At 40.8% G+C, this 19,645-nt stretch overlaps 1 protein-coding gene across 2 annotated transcripts in view; it reads right to left on the bottom strand.

The window, feature by feature from the left end:
- ubap1 (ubiquitin associated protein 1) overlaps positions 1–19,645 on the bottom strand; it is a 30,095-nt gene that overhangs the window by 9,157 nt on the left and 1,293 nt on the right. Inside the window, exons 1-2 of one of the 2 annotated variants that reach the window (XM_061932383.1) lie at positions 14,287–14,451; positions 36–84 (exon numbers count right to left, since the gene is read on the bottom strand). In XM_061932383.1, the coding sequence (XP_061788367.1) occupies positions 36–75 (40 nt within the window). In that variant the 5' untranslated portion in view covers positions 76–84; positions 14,287–14,451. Of the gene's footprint in view, positions 1–35; positions 85–14,286; positions 14,452–19,645 lie in introns of those variants that run through there. The other variant, XM_061932384.2, reaches the window with a different exon arrangement.

Genomic DNA, 19,645 nt, shown 5'->3' with positions numbered 1-19,645 from the left:
AAATAATAAGCCTGACAGTTCAAACAAATCATTACCATTGTTGTATGCATCCGATACAGACTTCCTTGTAGCCATTTAGGTACACTGGAAAAAAAAGACATCTTATTATTTGCTCGGTTATAGAAATAACTTGTGGCTACAGATTTAACGATAAACCGTATTAATGACAAACCATGGTAGAACTTTCAACAGTTAGTATTATCGTTTTGAATGAAAATAATCATAAAACAGTGATAACAGTGCTTCGATAAAAGCCACGGGCCGTTGATACTGCTCATTTACTGGAGAAGCAAATTGGCGCGCTGATCGTTAGCTATCTTAAATGCTAACAAGAATACAAAAGACATTAACGTCCTTCTTCCAAATGACCTACCCCGATCTAAACTTGTATAACCGCATTGCTGTCTGAGCAACTAACATATTAAAATGTGCACATTTAACCTACAGGCTGTGCCTTCTTAGAACAGAGTGATGATACATACATGGAGGAATATGACAAAGACGCGTCTACAACAGGAAGTGATCCTGTGTGATGTCACAAGAACCGGACGTGCAGCATTCATTTTGCCTTTATCATTAAGAAACACTCTAAGACCTTTACCAATTAAAATGGAAGAAGATAAGCATATTTAAACATTTAAATAAAAATAATATGGCTCTTAAGAAGCCAGAACTAAAATATTGAATGTTTCTTTTGCCAAGAATGTATATTGTGTCTTGATATGAAACGCTAAAAAAATGTATATCACGTTTGTGACCAAATTTATCATTGTTGAATGTGACCAAAAAGTACTTGAAATATTTTAACCAAAATGTATTTTTTAAATAAGTAAAATAAATAGACACACAATATACTTTATTTGCAGAATACATATTAAATATAGCTTTGGCTTTCTAGAGCCATCCATCCATCCATCCATTTTCTACCGCTTATTCCCTTTGGGGTCGCGGGGGGCGCTGGAGCCTATCTCAGCTACAATCGGGCGGAAGGCGGGGTACACCCTGGACAAGTCGCCACCTCATCACAGGGCCAACACAGATAGACAGACAACATTCACACTCACATCCACACACTAGGGCCAATTTAGTGTTGCCAATCAACTTATCCCCAGGTGCATGTCTTCTAGAGCCATATTATATTAATTTGAGTGTTTAAATATGTTTATGTTCTTCCATTTTGATTTGTAAAAATGTCAGATTTTTTTTAGTAAATGCAAATAGGATGTTCACTTTGCTTTGTTCACGCAACTTCACTTTCTGTTGAAGACGACTACGTCGGTTTTGACTCGACACTTTTAGACTGATCACTTTGTTCTAAGACAGCCCAGCCTTTATGTTCAGCGTGAATATCTTAGTTGTTTAGACAGTAATGGGTTTATATAGGTTCAGATTCGGGTATGATGTTTCTAAATGGGGAAAGGCGTTAATGTCTCTTCTTTTCATGTTAGTATTTAAGCTAGCTAGCAAACTAAGTGTATCAAAGTGTGGTTATCAATCAATCTTTCCGATAATTTTAATTGAAGACGGTTATACTAACAGTCAGGAGTTTTATCACAATTACCGTTTTTCGTTACATTCCTAATTGTGTTTACTTATTTAATATAATTAAACTTAGTTAAAAGATTTCAGTGCACATACAGGTAAAAGCCAGTAAATTAGAATATTTTGAAAAACTTGATTTATTTCAGTAATTGCATTCAAAAGGTGTAACTTGTACATTATATTTATTCATTGCACACAGACTGATGCATTCAAATGTTTATTTCATTTAATTTTGATGATTTGAAGTGGCAACAAATGAAAATCCAAAATTCCGTGTGTCACAAAATTAGAATATTGTGTAAGGCTAATACAAAAAAGGGATTTTTAGAAATGTTGGCCAACTGAAAAGTATGAAAATGAAAAATATGAGCATGTACAATACTCAATACTTGGTTGGAGCTCCTTTTGCCTCAATTACTGCGTTAATGCGGCGTGGCATGGAGTCGATGAGTTTCTGGCACTGCTCAGGTGTTATGAGAGCCCAGGTTGCTCTGATAGTGGCCTTCAACTCTTCTGCGTTTTTGGGTCTGGCATTCTGCATCTTCCTTTTCACAATACCCCACAGATTTTCTATGGGGCTAAGGTCAGGGGAGTTGGCGGGCCAATTTAGAAGAGAAATACCATGGTCCGTAAACCAGGCACGGGTAGATTTTGCGCTGTGTGCAGGCGCCAAGTCCTGTTGGAACTTGAAATCTCCATCTCCATAGAGCAGGTCAGCAGCAGGAAGCATGAAGTGCTCTAAAACTTGCTGGTAGACGGCTGCGTTGACCCTGGATCTCAGGAAACAGAGTGGACCGACACCAGCAGATGACATGGCACCCCAAACCATCACTGATGGTGGAAACTGTACACTAGACTTCAGGCAACGTGGATCCTGTGCCTCTCCTGTCTTCCTCCAGACTCTGGGACCTCGATTTCCAAAGGAAATGCAAAATTTGCATGGTTGGGTGATGGTTTGGGGTGCCATGTCATCTGCTGGTGTCGGTCCACTCTGTTTCCTGAGATCCAGGGTCAACGCAGCCGTCTACCAGCAAGTTTTAGAGCACTTCATGCTTCCTGCTGCTGACCTGCTCTATGGAGATGGAGATTTCAAGTTCCAACAGGACTTGGCGCCTGCACACAGCGCAAAATCTACCCGTGCCTGGTTTACGGACCATGGTATTTCTCTTCTAAATTGGCCCGCCAACTCCCCTGACCTTAGCCCCATAGAAAATCTGTGGGGTATTGTGAAAAGGAAGATGCAGAATGCCAGACCCAAAAACGCAGAAGAGTTGAAGGCCACTATCAGAGCAACCTGGGCTCTCATAACACCTGAGCAGTGCCAGAAACTCATCGACTCCATGCCACGCCGCATTAACGCAGTAATGGAGGCAAAAGGAGCTCCAACCAAGTATTGAGTATTGTACATGCTCATATTTTTCATTTTCATACTTTTCAGTTGGCCAACATTTCTAAAAATCCCTTTTTTGTATTAGCCTTAAGTAATATTCTAATTTTGTGACACACGGAATTTTGGATTTTCATTTGTTGCCACTTCAAATCAAAATTAAATGAAATAAACATTTGAATGCATCAGTCTGTGTGCAATGAATAAATATAATGTACAAGTTACACCTTTTGAATGCAATTACTGAAATAAATCAAGTTTTTCAAAATATTCTAATTTACTGGCTTTTACCTGTATAAGTACTTTTGGAGAACACTCAACATTTACTGTAATAACCATACTTGTGATCATTTTAGTTACAACAACCGTAGCATTCAATCTTCATATTTTTACATGTGGTGTAGCATCTCCAGTGTTTTGAATTGACAACTTGAGTCTGACTGTTCATATTGTAGCTCCTTTCATTTAGCTGCGTCAAATCTGAGTTCACATAATCAATTAGTGGGTCATGCTGCACAATGTCCGACTTTATCAACACAGAGAGACCATTGTTTACCAGTGTGCAGATGTATTTGATGCACTTACAGAAACATTCTATAGACATACTTTTCTTTGAAAAGTATACTCTAACAAATGCTGTTATAATACAATGACATGCTTTTCAGGAAGTGACCAAAAGTATGCTAAAAAAGTATATATAATTTTAAGCAGGTCATCTAAAAGGACATTAGGGATGTGACGGTATTGTAAATACTGCGGTTTTGCGGTTTCAAAATTGTCACAATATTGCTGTTACGTGTGACGGTAAATGAGGACTGGGAGGACACTCGCCATTGTAGTTTTTTTGTGGCACTATTGAGTGAGCCGGTCTGAGAAGCAAACCACATTTCCCACAATCCCCTGCGCAGGAAACACCAAGGATCAGAGCGGAAAGCTAAAGCTAGTGGATAGTCCTGCAAAGTTTAATTTGGACGTTTGGACGCATTTTGGATTTGCAGTCAAAGAAAAAACGTGAAATACATTGTCTACAAATCTGGAAATAAACATGTGTCAATGTGAGTGTTGTCTATCTGTGTTGGTCCTGCGATGAGGTTAAGTTCAAGTTAAAGTACCAATGATTGTCCCTTGATCACCCCCTGGGAGGTGAGGGGAGCAGTAAGCAGCAGCGGGGCCCGGGAATCATTTTTGGTGATTTAACCCCCAATTCCAAGCCTTGATGCTGAGTGCCAAGCAGGGAGGTAATGGCTCCCATTTTTATAGTCTTTGGTATGACTCGGCCGGGGTTTGAACTCACAACCTACCCATCTCAGGGCGGTGGCGACTTGTCCAGGGTGTACCCCGCCTACCGCCCGAATGCAGCTGAGAGTAGGCTCCAGCACCACCCGCGACCCCGAAACGGACAAGCGGCAGAAAAAGGATGGTTGAAAATTAACTTGATTATCACCCGGACAAGAGTCCAGCTGGGATTATTTTTTGGAAATACAGTAATGCGGACAGTTCTAAAATTTTAGCTGACTACACACCTCACCGAAAAATATGACCAGATCCAGTATTATAGGGTACTTAAGTTCGAGTTTTGCACACACTTTACTGTTAGCAACTACTATTAACCACAAGGCCACTGAGCAGGCTTGTGGTTAGAGCGTCCGCCCTGAGATGGGTAAGTTGTGAGTTCAAACCCTGGCCGAGTCATACAAAAGACTATACAAATGGGAGCCATTACCACTCAGCATCAAGGGTTGCAATTGGGGGTTAATTCACCATGATTTCGGAGCGTGACCACCGCTGCTGCTCACTGCTCCCCTCACCTCCCAGGGGGTGGAACAAGGGGATGGGTCAAATGCAGAGGGTAACTTCACCACACCTAGTGTGTGTGTGAGACTATCAGTGGTACTTTAACTTTATTACATTAATACAATTTAACTGTTTCGTACTACAAATAACTGTGGACCAGCTCTATACTCTCGGCAGGGTCCTTGAGGGTGCATGGGAGTTTGCCCAACCAGTCTACATGTGCTTTGTGGACTTGGAGAAGGCATTCGACCGTGTACCCCGGGAAGTCCTGTGGGGAGTGCTCAGAGAGTATGGGGTAACGGACTGTCTTATTGTGGCAGTCCGCTCCCTGTATGATCAGTGCCAGAGCTTGGTCCGCATTGCCGGCAGTAAGTCGGACACGTTTCCAGTGAGGGTTGGACTCCGCCAAGGCTGCCCTTTGTCACCCATTCTGTTCATAACTTTTATGGACAGAATTTCTAGGCGCAGTCAAGGCGTTGAGGGGATCTGGTTTGGTGGCTGCAGGATTAGGTCTCTGCTATTTGCAGATGATGTGGTCCTGATGGCTTCCTCCGGCCAAGATCTTCAGCTCTCACTGGATCGGTTCGCAGCCAAGTGTGAAGCGACTGGGATGGGAATCAGCACCTCCAAGTCCGAGTCCATGGTTCTCTCCCGGAAAAGGGTGGAGTGCCATCTCCGGGTTGGGGAGGAGATCTTGCCCCAAGTGGAGGAGTTCAAGTACCTCGGAGTCTTGTTCACGAGTGGGGGAAGAGTGGATCGTGAGATCGACAGGCGGATCGGTGCGGCGTCTTCAGTAATGCGGACGCTGTATCGATCCGTTGTGGTGAAGAAGGAGCTGAGCCGGAAGGCAAAGCTCTCGATTTACCGGTCGATCTACGTTCCCATCCTCACCTATGGTCATGAGCTTTGGGTCATGACCGAAAGGACAAGATCACGGGTACAAGCGGCCGAAATGAGTTTCCTCCGCCGAGTGGCGGGGCTCTCCCTTAGAGATAGGGTGAGAAGCTCTGTCATTCGGGGGGAGCTCAAAGTAAAGCCGCTGCTCCTCCACATCGAGAGGAGCCAGATGAGGTGGTTCGGGCATCTGGTCAGGATGCCATCCGAACGCCTCCCTAGGAAGGTGTTTCGGGCACGTCCGACCGGTAGAAGGCCACGGGGAAGACCCAGGACACGCTGGGAAGACTATGTCTCCCGGCTGGCCTGGGAACGCCTCGGGATCCCCCGGGAGGAGCTGGACGAAGTGGCTGGGGAGAGGGAAGTCTGGGCTTCCCTGCTTAAGCTGCTGCCCCCGCGACCCGACCTCGGATAAGCGGAAGAAGATGGATGGATGGATGGATGGATGGATGGTATTACAAATACACTGGTTTTAAAAGTTGCAATTGATAAATGCTTATTTAGTGAAACAAAAACAAATCCAAAACTGCATCAGTATACATGAATTAAAGATACATCAATAATTGAATTGTAGCTCCTGAATCGTAATCAAATCATTAGGTGCCCTAAGATCTCACCTCTGATATCTACGGGGGCAACTTTTATTTTATTTTGTAGTAGTAGTAGCGACTTCCTTGTTTATTTACTGAATCAGGTCAACTTCCTTTGTTTTCACTTTATCAAACTGTGCATGCAAGTGACGTCGGGGCCACATCGGGGCCTGTGCGCTTTTACACTGGAGTCTGACAGAGATCACATTTTACTTGCAGTGTATAAAAAACAAGTCAACTGGGAAAAAAAAACAGATTTCGAAAAAACCTGATTTAGGCCACTTAGGCCTGCAGTGTAAACAGTCGTAGTCACTGATAAGTCACAAGATGCTGTATTCTCTTGCTCAGTTGATCATGTGTGGATAAGGGAAAAATATGGTTGGTGGACAAGTATTTTTAACTACAGTAATGTAGGAGCAATAAGATGATTGTGAATAAAAAAACACTGTCGTCAGCTACTGGTCAATGTTACCAGTAGCTGTTTGGAGAACAAAAACAGCTTTTAATATAAATTTCAGGATCACTTTCTAACCCCTTAAACAAATAATTATTTAGCCTAAGCCCCCGTTTCAGCCACACTAAACTATCATTTAAGATTCCCCTCCTCGGACAATTTTTTTTACACGGGTAAGTGCACCGTGTATTTCTTGAATCTCCGGCTCTTAGCTTTGTATGGACTCATTGATCGTTTACAAACAGAGTTCGGAGAGGAAGTGACGCCAGAAAAACCGCGACCCACACAGGAAGTGACGTCAGAAAGAACGCGCCGCAGCCAGCTTCATAATAAAGCGGTTTCCTAACTCGGAGCTAACCACTGGAAATATGAAGGCGAATCATCCAGACATGCCGTGTTTCTCCTTCCGTCTGTACAGACGCTTGTGGAAATCACACATGAATACCTTAGGAGAAAGGGATTGCAGCGATTTGGGATACGACACTTCTCAGACGGCAAGAGAACTTTCCAATGTCGAGGTCAGCTGTGATTCTACTTACCGAAAAACTTCTTCCAGTTGTCGAAGGACAGACAACGAGAAAGCGGGCTCCCGTGGATGTGATAAAAAAGGTTGCGTGTGCTTTGTATTACCTGGCCGTCGAGGGAAGACTAACTACGGAAAACGACGAATGCTTTTGGACTGGCAAAGCAGACTGTATCAGTTATTGTATTTCGTGGACTCGACGTCTAGGTCCAGAGTATATAAAGTCACCAAAAAGGAATGGACAATGAAGGTGAAGGCAAAAGAGTGAGGAGTGTCCTGACCAGATATCTAGATCCTGAGATTGATTGATGTAAAATGTTCTTTGTCACATTGTGTACTTTCATGTGTTTATTAAAGATGTGATTAAATTATGATGTTTCAGGTGTGATTCACTACAATAGGGCCGGCCCCACAGCACACTGGATTCCAGTTCATTGAAATACCACAACACGGTGGAAGAGGGGTTGGTGCGTCTGCCTCACAATACGAAGGACATGCACGGACCTGATGACGCAATTGTTGATGACTGAAGTGCTGATATCAACCAAACCCTCCACATCCCACCACCCGGATTGTAAATAATGTAAATAATTCAATGTATATACTCTGATGATGAACTTGTGTGATGACTGTATTATGATGATAGTATATATCTGTACCATGGATTGATTAACGTGGACCTTGACTTAAACAAGTTGAAAAACTTATTGGGGTGTTACCATTTAGTGGTCAATTGTATGGAATATGTACTGTACTGTGCAATCTTCTAATAAAAGTTTCAATCAATCAATCAAAAATCCTCCCACCTCCAAAGACATGCACCTGGGGATAGGCCCCTCCCACCTCCAAAGACATGCACCTAGGGATAGGCCCCTCCCACCTCCAAAGACATAGGGGTTAGGTTGATTGGCAACACTAAATTATCCCTAGTGTGTGAATTGACTGATTGATTGATTGAGACTTTTATTAGTACATTGCACAGTACAGTACATATTCCGTACAATTGACCACTAAATGGTAACACCCCAATACGTTTTTCAACTTGTTTAAGTCGGGGTCCACTGATACAGATATATACTATCAGATATACCTGTATACCATCATCATAATACTGTCATCACACATCAGGGTATATACATTGAATTATTTACATTAATTACAATCCGGGATGTGGGATGTGGATGGGGGGGGGTGGGGGGTTAGGTTTGGTTGGTATCAACACTTCAGTCATCAACAATTGAGAACAGAGAAATGCATATATTGGAACAGTGTAGGTCTGACTTGGTAGGATATGTACAGCAAGTAGTGGATAGATAGATTGATAGAGAGAGAGAGAGAGAGAGAGAGAGAGAGAGAGAGAGAGAGAGAGAGAGAGAGAGAGAGAGAGAGAGAGAGAGAGATCAGAAGGCATAAGAAAAAATATCTACATTTGATTATTTACATTTGGTTATTAACAATCCGGGGAGGGTGTTAGTTTAGGGTTGAAGTCCCCTTCAGGTGTACTTTTATTGCGGTTTTGAAGGAGGATAGAGATGCCCTTTCTTTTATACCTGTTGGGAGTGCATTCCATATTGATGTGGCATAGAAGGAGAATGAGTTAAGACCTTTGTTAGATGGGAATCTGGGTTTAACGTGGTTAGTGGAGCTCCCCCTGGTGTTGTGGTTATGGCGGTCATTTACGTTAAGGAAGTAGTTTGACATGTACTTCGGTATCAGGGAGGTGTAGCGGATTTTATAGACTAGGCTCAGTGCAAGTTGTTTTACTCTGTCCTCCACCCTGAGCCAGCCCACTTTGGAGAAGTGGGTAGGAGTGAGGTGTGATCTGGGGTGGAGGTCTAGAAGTAATCTGACTAGCTTGTTCTGGGATGTTTGGAGTTTAGATTTGAGGGTTTTGGAGGTGCTAGGGTACCAGGAGGTGCATGCGTAATGGAAAAAGGGTTGAACGAGAGTTCCCGCTAGAGTCCTCATGGTGCTTTTGTTGACCAGAGAGGAGATTCTATAGAGAAATCTCGTTCGTTGGTTTACCTTTTTGATTACCATGGTTGCCATTTTATCACAGGAAAGATTAGCCTCTAGAATGGAACCTAGATAGGTGACCTCATCTTTCCTGGTGATAACAATGTCACCCACTTTTATAGTGAAGTCATTGACTTTCTTAAGGTTGATGTGGGACCCAAACAGGATGGATTCAGTTTTACCCAAGTGTATGGATAGCTTGTTGTCAGCGAGCCAAGTGCGAGTTCTACAGAGTTCAGCACTGAGGATTTTCTCCACCTGTGACTTGTCCTTGTCTGATACCAGCAGGGCCGAGTCATCCGCAAACAAGAACAATTCACAGTCGCATGCTGATGACAAGTCGTTTATATACATTAGGAACAGTAAAGGCCCTAATATACTGCCTTGGGGGACTCCACAGCTTACGGGGGAGGGGGGGGGACACGATGCCGTTCACCTCTACCACCTGTTCCCTCCCCTCCAAGTAAGACTGCATCCAGCTCGATGAGGTTTTGTCAAATCCGATTGCTCTGAGCTTATCCAACAGTGGTTAACGGTGTCAAAGGCCTTCTGAAGGTCCAGCATGACCATGCCCACGTCCACCTCATGTTTGATGTGGTCGCTCAGATAGAGATGGCATGTGTCAGTGGAGTGGTTCGTTCTGAAGCCGGATTGGAATTTGTGCATGAGTTTATTAGTGGCAAGGTAACTATAGACCTGTTCATAAACTATTTTTTCCATTACTTTCAAAAATGGAACTGAGAATAGGAACAGGTCGGTAGTTGCCAGGTTCCAATTTGCTTCCTTTTTTAAAGAGGGGTGTTACGGCTACTCTTGCATTCAAAAAGTTCGAAAAAATAAAAATAAAGTAATGCAGAGTAGTCCTGAGGAGGAGGTGTTTGACTCACTAAATTCCTTAATAAGCACTCGCGGAGATATGTCGAGATTCCAAATGATCATAATTTATTTTCACAAACAAAACATATTCTCCGTGGTTGACTTTCGAAATAATCAAAATAACTTATTTAGCGTGGCTTCAATATAATTTAGCGTGGCTTCCAAATAGTTTAGCGTGGCTTCCAAATACCGTATTTTCCGCACTATTAGCCGCACCTAAAAACCACAAATTTACTCAAAAGCTGACAGTGCGGCTTATAACCCGGTGCGCTTTATATATGGATTAATATTAAGATTCATTTTCATAAAGTTTCGGTCTCGCAACTACGGTAAACAGCCGCCATCTTTTTTCCCCGTAGAAGAGGAAGTGCTTCTTCTTCTACGCAAGCAACCGCCAAGGTAAGCACCCGCCCCCATAGAACAGGAAGCGCTTCTTCTTCTACTGTAAGCAACCACCCGCCCCCATAGAAGAAGAAGAAGCGCGCGGATATTACGTTTCATTTCCTTTGTGTGTTTACATCTGTAAAGACCACAAAATGGCTCCTACTAAGCGACAGGTTTCTGGTTCATGAAAAGACGCAATCTCTCCATCCGCACACGGACTACTATTTCACAGCAACTGCCTAAAGACTTTCAAGAAAAGCTGGCTACTTTCCGTGCATATTGTAAAAACAAGATAGCTGAAAAAAAGATCCGGCCAGAGAACATTATCAACATGGACGAGGTTCCACTGACTTTTGATATTCCTGTGAACCGCACTGTGGATACAACGGGAGCACGTACGGTGAATATTCGCACCACAGGGAATGAGAAGTCGTCCTTCACTGTGGTTCTAGCTTGCCATGCTAATGGCCAGAAACTTCCACCCATGGTGATATTCAAAAGGAAGACCTTGCCAAAAGAGACCTTTCCAGCCGGCGTCATCATAAAAGCTAACTCGAAGGGATGGATGGATGAAGAAAAGATGAGCGAGTGGTTAAGGTAAGTTTAAGTTTACTCGAAGAGGCCGGGTGGCTTTTTTCACGCAGCTCCGTCCATGTTGATATACGACTCCATGCGCGCCCACATCACGCTGGTTTTTAATATATTATTAAAGTTTGACTGACCTATCTGACTGTTTTTTTGAAATTTTTTTAGCGCAGTTAGATGCGGCTTATAACACGGGGCGGCTTATAGGTGGACAAAGTTTTGAAATATGCCGTTCATTGAAGGCGCGGCTTATAACCCAGGGCGGCTTATGGTGCGGAAAATACGGTAGTTTAGCGGTAAACAAACTGTTTCACTCCTCACTCCTTCAACATGATGGACAGACAAAGGGCACCCAGCTGTCCCGTCTTCTTAATTATAGGAGGAGGAAGTGGCTCACCAGTAGGAGCGTGAGCAGCTGAAAACAATCAGTCAATCACAATGAAATCTAAAACATCCAATAATTCATCAACATCATTATTGACATTATTTGATTTCATTGTCAAAACAATTAATAAATAAATAATATAGATAGGCTCCAACAAGGGGAGTTACTCTTGCTATCTTAAAATCTTTTGGTACTTGGCCTTGTGTAATTGAGAGATTTAGGCTCCAGCACCCCCCGCCATCCCTAAAGGGATAAGCGGTAGAAAATGGATGGAAGTTATATTTACGAACTTGCGCACAAAGCATCACTGGAGGTGATTATGACGTGCGCATTTTTCGCGCATGCGTATTAGGTCGCGTTGCGCCGGCGGACGGGGGGGGTCTTAAACGGTGGCATTATTGTGTGTGGACACGGATAAGGTTAGGTGGGATTTACCCTGGATAGTGATGGGTTGATGAGGCATCATGAAGCGTTTCGACACATTGCAAAACTGTATTGATACTGTGTCGATACTGTGTCACTAAATACTGACATCTGCTGGACATGAAAAATCCCTACAGGCAACCTATGGACCGACTCAACTGACACTGATTTGATGCCCTAGTACAGGGGTCACCAACCTTTTTGAAACCAAAAACTACTTCTTGGGTACTGATTAATGCGAAGGGCTACCAGTTTGATACACACTTAAATAAATAAATATATTGTCATTTGTAAGTTACACGTAAGTGTGATTTAAACAAAAATAGCTAAATAAATAAATGTATATATATATAAAAAAAAAGGGTATTTCTGTCTGTCATTCCGTCGTACTTTTTTTTTTCCTTTTACGGAAGGTTTTTTTGTAGAGAATAAATGATGAAAAAAAACACTTAATTGAACGGTTTAAAAGAGGAGAAAACAAGAAAAAAATTAAAATAACATTTTGAAACATAGTTTATCTTCAATTTCGACTCTTTATAATTCAAAATTCAACCGACAAAAAGAAGAGAAAAACTAGCTTATTTGAATCTTTTGGAAAAAATTTAAAAAAGAATTTATGGAACATCATTAGTAATTTTTCCTGATTAAGATAAATTTTAGAATTTTGATGACATGTTTTAAATTGGTTAAAATCCAATCTGCACTTTGTTAGAATATTTAACAAAGACAAATCAGTATTTCTTCTAGATTTTCCAAAACAAAAATTTGAAAAGAAATTCAAAATACTTTGAAATAAGATTTAAATTTGATTCTACAGATTTTCCAGAATTTTTTTTTTAAAATTTTAATCATAGCAAGTTTGAAGAAATATTTCACAAATATTCTTCGTCGAAAAAAACAGAAGCTAAAATATGTATTATTCTTTACAATAAAAAAAAAAATTTTTTACTTGAACATTGATTTCAATTGTCAGGAAAGAAGAGGAAGAAATTTAAAAGGTAAAAAGGTATATTTGTTTAAAAATCCTAAAATCATTTTTAAGGTTGTATTTTTTCTCTAAAATTGTATTTCTAAAAGTAATAAGAAGCAAAGTCAAAAATAAATGAATTTATTTAAACAAGTGAAGACCCATCCATCCATCCATTTTCTACCGCTTATTCCAAGTGAAGACCAAGTCTTTAAAATATTTTCTTGGATTTTCAAATTCTATTTGAGTTTTGTCTCTTTTAGAATTAAAAATGTCGAGCAAAGCGAGACCAGCTTGCTAGTAAATAAATAAAATTTAAAAAATAGAGGCAGTTCACTGGTAAGTGCTGCTCTTTGAGCTATTTTTAGAACAGTACAGCGGGCGACTGATCTGGTCCTTACGGGTTACCTGGTGACCGCGGGTACCGCGTTGGTGACCCCTGCCCTAGTATATACAATAATATAAAGCAAGTCATTGTATTTCATTTAGGATTATTTCATATCTTCATTTAAATAAAAATATATTTTTATCATTTTTAGATACAGTCAATAAATAATGTGAACATGTATCATTAGATGGAAATCTAAGAGAACGTGTTGTGGATGATTGTGGACTGGGAATTTTTTTAATTCTATTTTTTACACATTTAAAAAAAAAAAAGTTTTTCCAACGTATTACATTTTAGACGATTTCTCTTCTTAGTTATTATTTCACCGGCTGTAGAAAAGAGCCGCTCACAGGGCACAGAGGAGGCGTCAGTGCGACACAGTTGGCGTATCGGTCACGTGACCAAAACAGCTCATGATCGGTCACGTGACTTTCCAAAAGCGGTACGCGCACCGAAACAGGGTTTTGCTCTATGAGCTCGACGCATGCGCCGATGCATCGGTGTTGCCGGACCCATCACTAACCCTGGATAACCTTATCCGGTTTAGTGTAAACGGGGCCTAAATTACTGTATAGAAACAAAAACGGTCATTTGCTAGATCTTGCTCGCTGACGTAAAGGTAAAGATAAGATAGTCGTAGCAAAACAAGAACTAGGGCTAAGAAGAGACGTTGCTTTTAATTGACTGTTATCAAAACATGACAGCAGCGTTTGCAGGTGGAGACATCTGTGGTAGGCTAAAGTAAACTCTCTCATGGAGACATCTGTGGTAGTCTAAAGTAAACTCTCTCACGTCTCCTGCCTTCACATGTAACAAGGACCGACAGCAACATTAGCGTGAGACACCAAACTTATTGATTAGCAACAGGCTAGGCTATCACACACTGGAGTTGGCCACCCTCGCCAATGTAACCCAAACACCGCCGAATATGATCTTGTCGGCGGTAGGAGAAGGTATTGGTCAAATGTAGCGAGTGGTGGAACATGTTCTAGGCAAAGTAAAGAAAGTAAAGCGGTGTGGCCTGACTTCTGTTGCCACGGCACCGCCCCGTAACCAAACATGTCAACATTTCTCTCACCTGTATCCGCTCCGTTTTTGCTCTTACAAATGTGACTCTGTTTCCTACTGGTACGCCGCTTCGATTCGAATTAGAGCCGAATATGTTTTATTTATTATGGAATCTCTTTCCTGGTCTGCCGTGGGACGCCATCTTGATTTGTCAGGCTCGCTGGTTCCTGTGTGACGTCACTCACCCGTATGACGTTGCATTCATGAACGGCCCGGATTGTACTTTTCCGGTAAGATAATGTTTGATTTTTTTTTAAAGTACGTGTATTAGTTAGATGAAGTAATAAATAATAATTGATAATTTATATAATAGAAGGATGTGACATTAACAAGCCGGTGTTCTGAGAAAATGCACGACCTGAAAAAAAAGAAAAAGTTTGCTATACAACGCTACTGAGCATGCGCACGCATGCGCAATAAGGCTAAATGTTTCTAGAACATAGCCATAGCAATTTGTCAACATTATTATGCTCCAGGCAACTTTTTTTTATATAAATGTCGTTTTATGAAAGTAAGGCCTACATTTTCTAATTGGCTTAATGGTTTACAATTATTGAATTGAATTGAATTTAAGTATTTATTTCAAACTTGCACAGTACAACGTTTTTTGTCGTTTTTTTTACATTTTGGCAGAGACATTTGTGAAAGGCTTGAAAAGGGGTTGGATGAAGCAGATGCTTACACTCACTCCACATTTAACATAAACCATATAATACAAGAACAATACCACACAAACAAAAACAAGAAAAACTCCTGTACACTAACAATATAATAGTACCACTGTTAGTACAAGACAAGACGAGACAAAACACACACACACACACACACACACACACACACACACACACACACACACACACGCACGCACGCACGCACGCACGCACACACACACACACGCACACACACACTCAAACACACACACACACACACACACACACACACACACACACACACACACACACACACACACACACACACACACACACACACACACACACACACACACACACACACACTCTCTCTCTGACCATACACCTCTCTCCCATCGCTCTGTGCTGAGGGCATCACTCTCTTTCCTCCTCGTACTTCTTCAGTACTTCTTTTTTAAACAGTCTTTTTTTTTTCCAACTTTTTTTTATTGGCATTTTCAAACAGACAGAAAAAAGTGCAAGTCAAAACAGTACAATTTTAAAGTTAGTACATGATTCACACCCTTTCCCTTAAAACCCAAACCACCCACCCTCCCACCCCACTCAGGTCCCACTAACGAGGGACAAATGGCGCAATTATGTAACAAGACGACAAAGACAGACACATTCTCACACACACACACACACACACACACATACATACGCGGCCAGAGACAGACAGATATATATATAAATTAAAAAAAATATATATATATAATAATAAAATAAAAAAAAAATTTGTAATAATAATAATAATAATATATAATAAAATAAAAATAGAATAACATAATACTAATAAATAAAAGGGAGATTATTCCTCATCTGCGTCTGGGCATAGGTCAAGAGAGTTGACATACAGCAAAAAAGGGCTCCATGAGCTTTCAAATGCTTGAACCGAGCCCTTTAGCGAAAACCTAAGTTTTTCCAGTTTTAGGTTGTAGAGAACCTCTCTAATCCAACGGCCGTGTGATGGGGAGCGAGCCAGCTTCCAATTAAACAAGATCAATCGCCTGGCCAGCAGGGTCGTAAAAGCAACAGCTCGTTTTAGTGGTACCGGGCACATGTTATCGGGGCATACGCCAAAAATGGCTGATAATGGGTTGGGAGGAAAGTTTTGACCGTATGCTTTTCCAATTGTGTCAAAAATGTCCTCCCAAAAGGAACATAGTTTAGAGCAGGACCAGAACATATGGACGTGATCAGCCGGAGATTGTTTGCATCTATTGCAGGTATTGCTAACAGTGGGGTAGATTTTGGATAGTTTTGAATTAGTGTGGTGAATTTTATGGATTACTTTGCATTGGATGAGACTATGACGGGCACATATTGAGGAGGAGTGAACCAGTTTCAGGGCCGAGTTCCAGTGTTGATCGGATATGTTGGTATTAAGATCGCTCTCCCACGAGGCTCTTATCACTGATAGAGAGTTTGGAGCAACTGAACTTAAGGAGGTATATAACACGGAGATACATTTTTTATGATTAGGGCTTTTTAAACAGTCTTTTAAATTGAATCATGTTGGAACACGTTTTTAACTTGTCCCCTAAGTTGTTCCACAGAGTGACTCCACGCACTGAAATGCACATTGATTTTAAAGTTGTTCTAAATTTAGGCAAATATAATTTGTTGTCTCCTCTAAGACTGTAACTATGGTGAGCATCTCTATCCTGGAATAGGTTCTGTATATTGGATGGTAGAGAGTTTTGGGATGCCCTAAACATAATTTGAGCAGTTTTAAAATTGATCACATCGTGCGGTTTAAGTTCCTTTAACTCCATGTATAGTGGATTTGAATGATCAATCAAATCTTGGAGAATGATTAAGAGTACAAAAGTCCTTAAATTAAAATATTTGTTCCAACATTTAGAGTGATTTAGGTAGCCCTTTTTGTGTTTTTATTTTATTTTAATTTTTTATATTTTTGTATTATTATTATTTATTCATATTTAATACTATATCTGTATTTGCTTGTGTTTTCTTTCCTTGTTGTTGAAAGTGCCTTGACTGTTGAGTGAATTATTAAATGTATGTTGGTTGTTCAACAAAAAAACAAAAAAAAAACATAACCATGGCAATTAAGTAAACATTCTGATCAATCGTGATAATTTTGAGCATTATTTTACATACCAGGAAACAAACCAAAACAAAATCGGTGTTAACCTTGATTAATCTAAAATGCATGGCTGGTTGTTATGGTGACAAATGAATGTCAACAATATAAGTGTTTTGACAAGATAATAAAAAGTAGAAAAGGTTTGTTCCAACAATTTTCTGAAATGTCTTTAAAATCCGTCCATTACTTAGTTTGCTAACTAATTTACTCTGAAATAGATTACATGTGTTTTATTTGTGAAAGATAACAAACAACCTACAAATTAATATTGATGTTGTAAGTTATTTTTTTTTATACACAAATGTCGATTTCTTAGAGTGAAGCCCAAATTCTCCTTTAATGATTTCAAATTAGTTATAACATATTGGAAAATGGTAAAAGATTGATTGATTGATTGAGACTTGTATTAGTAGACTGCACAGTACAGTACATATTCCGTACAATTGACCACTGAATGGTAACACCCCAATACGTTTTTCAACTTGTTAAAGTCGGGGTCCACTTAAATTGATTCATGATACAAATATATACTATCCTACTATACTATAGATAAAAAACAGCTCTTGAATTATTGTCCTTTAAGTGAAACCCAACGGTTCCTTCTTTTTATCTATTTGTATATTGTCTCTTACCTTAATTACTTTCTGTACTCTGAATTTTTTGTCATATTAAAAGCTCAACCTTGAGAATGTCTGGAATATTTTAATGTATTGGAAGTGCCTTAATTTGTTTGTATTTGGTCAACATACACTGTTCGTATGGAAGCCCGTTTCGGCCACAAGAAAATACCCCATTGCTAAATCATAATTATGAGATTTAAATACAATCGAAATTATGAGATGAGAAAATCTAAATTATAAGATTGAAAAGTCAAAACCCTCTCTGTCAGGCTGGGGGACGCCACCTCTTCTTCTGCTCCGCTTTACTGTGGTGTCCCCCAGGGATCTATTCTAGGCCCAATCACCCAGCACTTTACCTTCTCCCTCTTGGAGAGATTTTTAAGAGGCATGGAGTGTTTTATCACTTTTGTGCAGATGACTGCCAAATTTATATGCCGATTTCAAAAGGCCACGGCCCCCCGACTCCCCTTCTCAACTGTCTATGTGACGTCAAGGCTTGGTTAGCCCACAATTTTTTAATAATGAATGAGGGAAAAACGTAAATTTAAATTTTTGGTGCGCCCCTCACTGACTTGGGACCATTGCAAAATGATGTGCGTCCCAAAGTCACCAGCCTTGGCGTCACTATAGACGGCAATTTTAAACTTGACAAACAAGTCAATGACGTTTTAAAATCGTGTTTTTATCATCTTCGTCTTTTAGTAAAGGTAAAACTGTTTTTATCTTTTAACCTTTTTGAACAAGTGGTGCATGCTTTTATTTCAAGTGGCCTGGATTACTGCAATGCACTTTATGCTGGCATTAGCCAAAAAGCTCTCTCCCGGTTGCAGTTAGTCCAGAAGGCGGCAGCAGGACTTTTAACAGGGGCCAGGAGACGTCAGCATATAACCCAAATTCTTCAGAGTTTGCACTGGCTCCCTGTTCATTTTAGAATTGATTTTAAAACCTTGCTGTTTGTTTTACATGGACTGGCACCTCAGTACATCTCCGACCTCATCCAAATTTACACTCCTGCGCGTGCTCTTAGGTCCGAGAGCCAGCTCCAGCTCGTGGTGCCCAAGACCAGACTTACAGGTAAAAGCCAGTAAATTAGAATATTTTGAAAAACTTGATTTAGTTCAGTAATTGCATTCAAAGGGTGTAACTTGTACATTATATTTATTCATTGCACACAAACTGATGCATTCAAATGTTTATTTAATTTAATTTTGATGATTTGAAGTGGCAACAAATGAAAATCCAAAATTCCGTGTGTCACAAAATTAGAATATTACTTAAGGCTAATACAAAAAAGGGATTTTTAGAAATGTTGGCCAACTGAAAAGTATGAAAATGAAAAATATGAGCATGTACAATACTCAATACTTGGTTGGAGCTCCTTTTGCCTCAATTACTGCGTTAATGCGGCGTGGCATGGAGTCGATGAGTTTCTGGCACTGCTCAGGTGTTATGAGAGCCCAGGTTGCTCTGATAGTGGCCTTCAACTCTTCTGCGTTTTTGGGTCTGGCATTCTGCATCTTCCTTTTCACAATACCCCACAGATTTTCTATGGGGCTAAGGTCAGGGGAGTTGGCGGGCCAATTTAGAACAGAAATACCATGGTCCGTAAACCAGGCACGGGTAGATTTTGCGCTGTGTGCAGGCGCCAAGTCCTGTTGGAACTTGAAATCTCCATCTCCATAGAGCAGGTCAGCAGCAGGAAGCATGAAGTGCTCTAAAACTTGCTGGTAGACGGCTGCGTTGACCCTGGATCTCAGGAAACAGAGTGGACCGACACCAGCAGATGACATGGCACCCCAAACCATCACCCAACCATGCAAATTTTGCATTTCCTTTGGAAATCGAGGTCCCAGAGTCTGGAGGAAGACAGGAGAGGCACAGGATCCACGTTGCCTGAAGTCTAGTGTAAAGTTTCCACCATCAGTGATGGTTTGGGGTGCCATGTCA

Source organism: Nerophis lumbriciformis, linkage group LG38 (assembly GCF_033978685.3).
Source record: "Nerophis lumbriciformis linkage group LG38, RoL_Nlum_v2.1, whole genome shotgun sequence".
Classification (NCBI taxonomy): domain Eukaryota; kingdom Metazoa; phylum Chordata; class Actinopteri; order Syngnathiformes; family Syngnathidae; genus Nerophis; species Nerophis lumbriciformis.
This window is presented reverse-complemented; position numbering and strand designations above follow the sequence as displayed.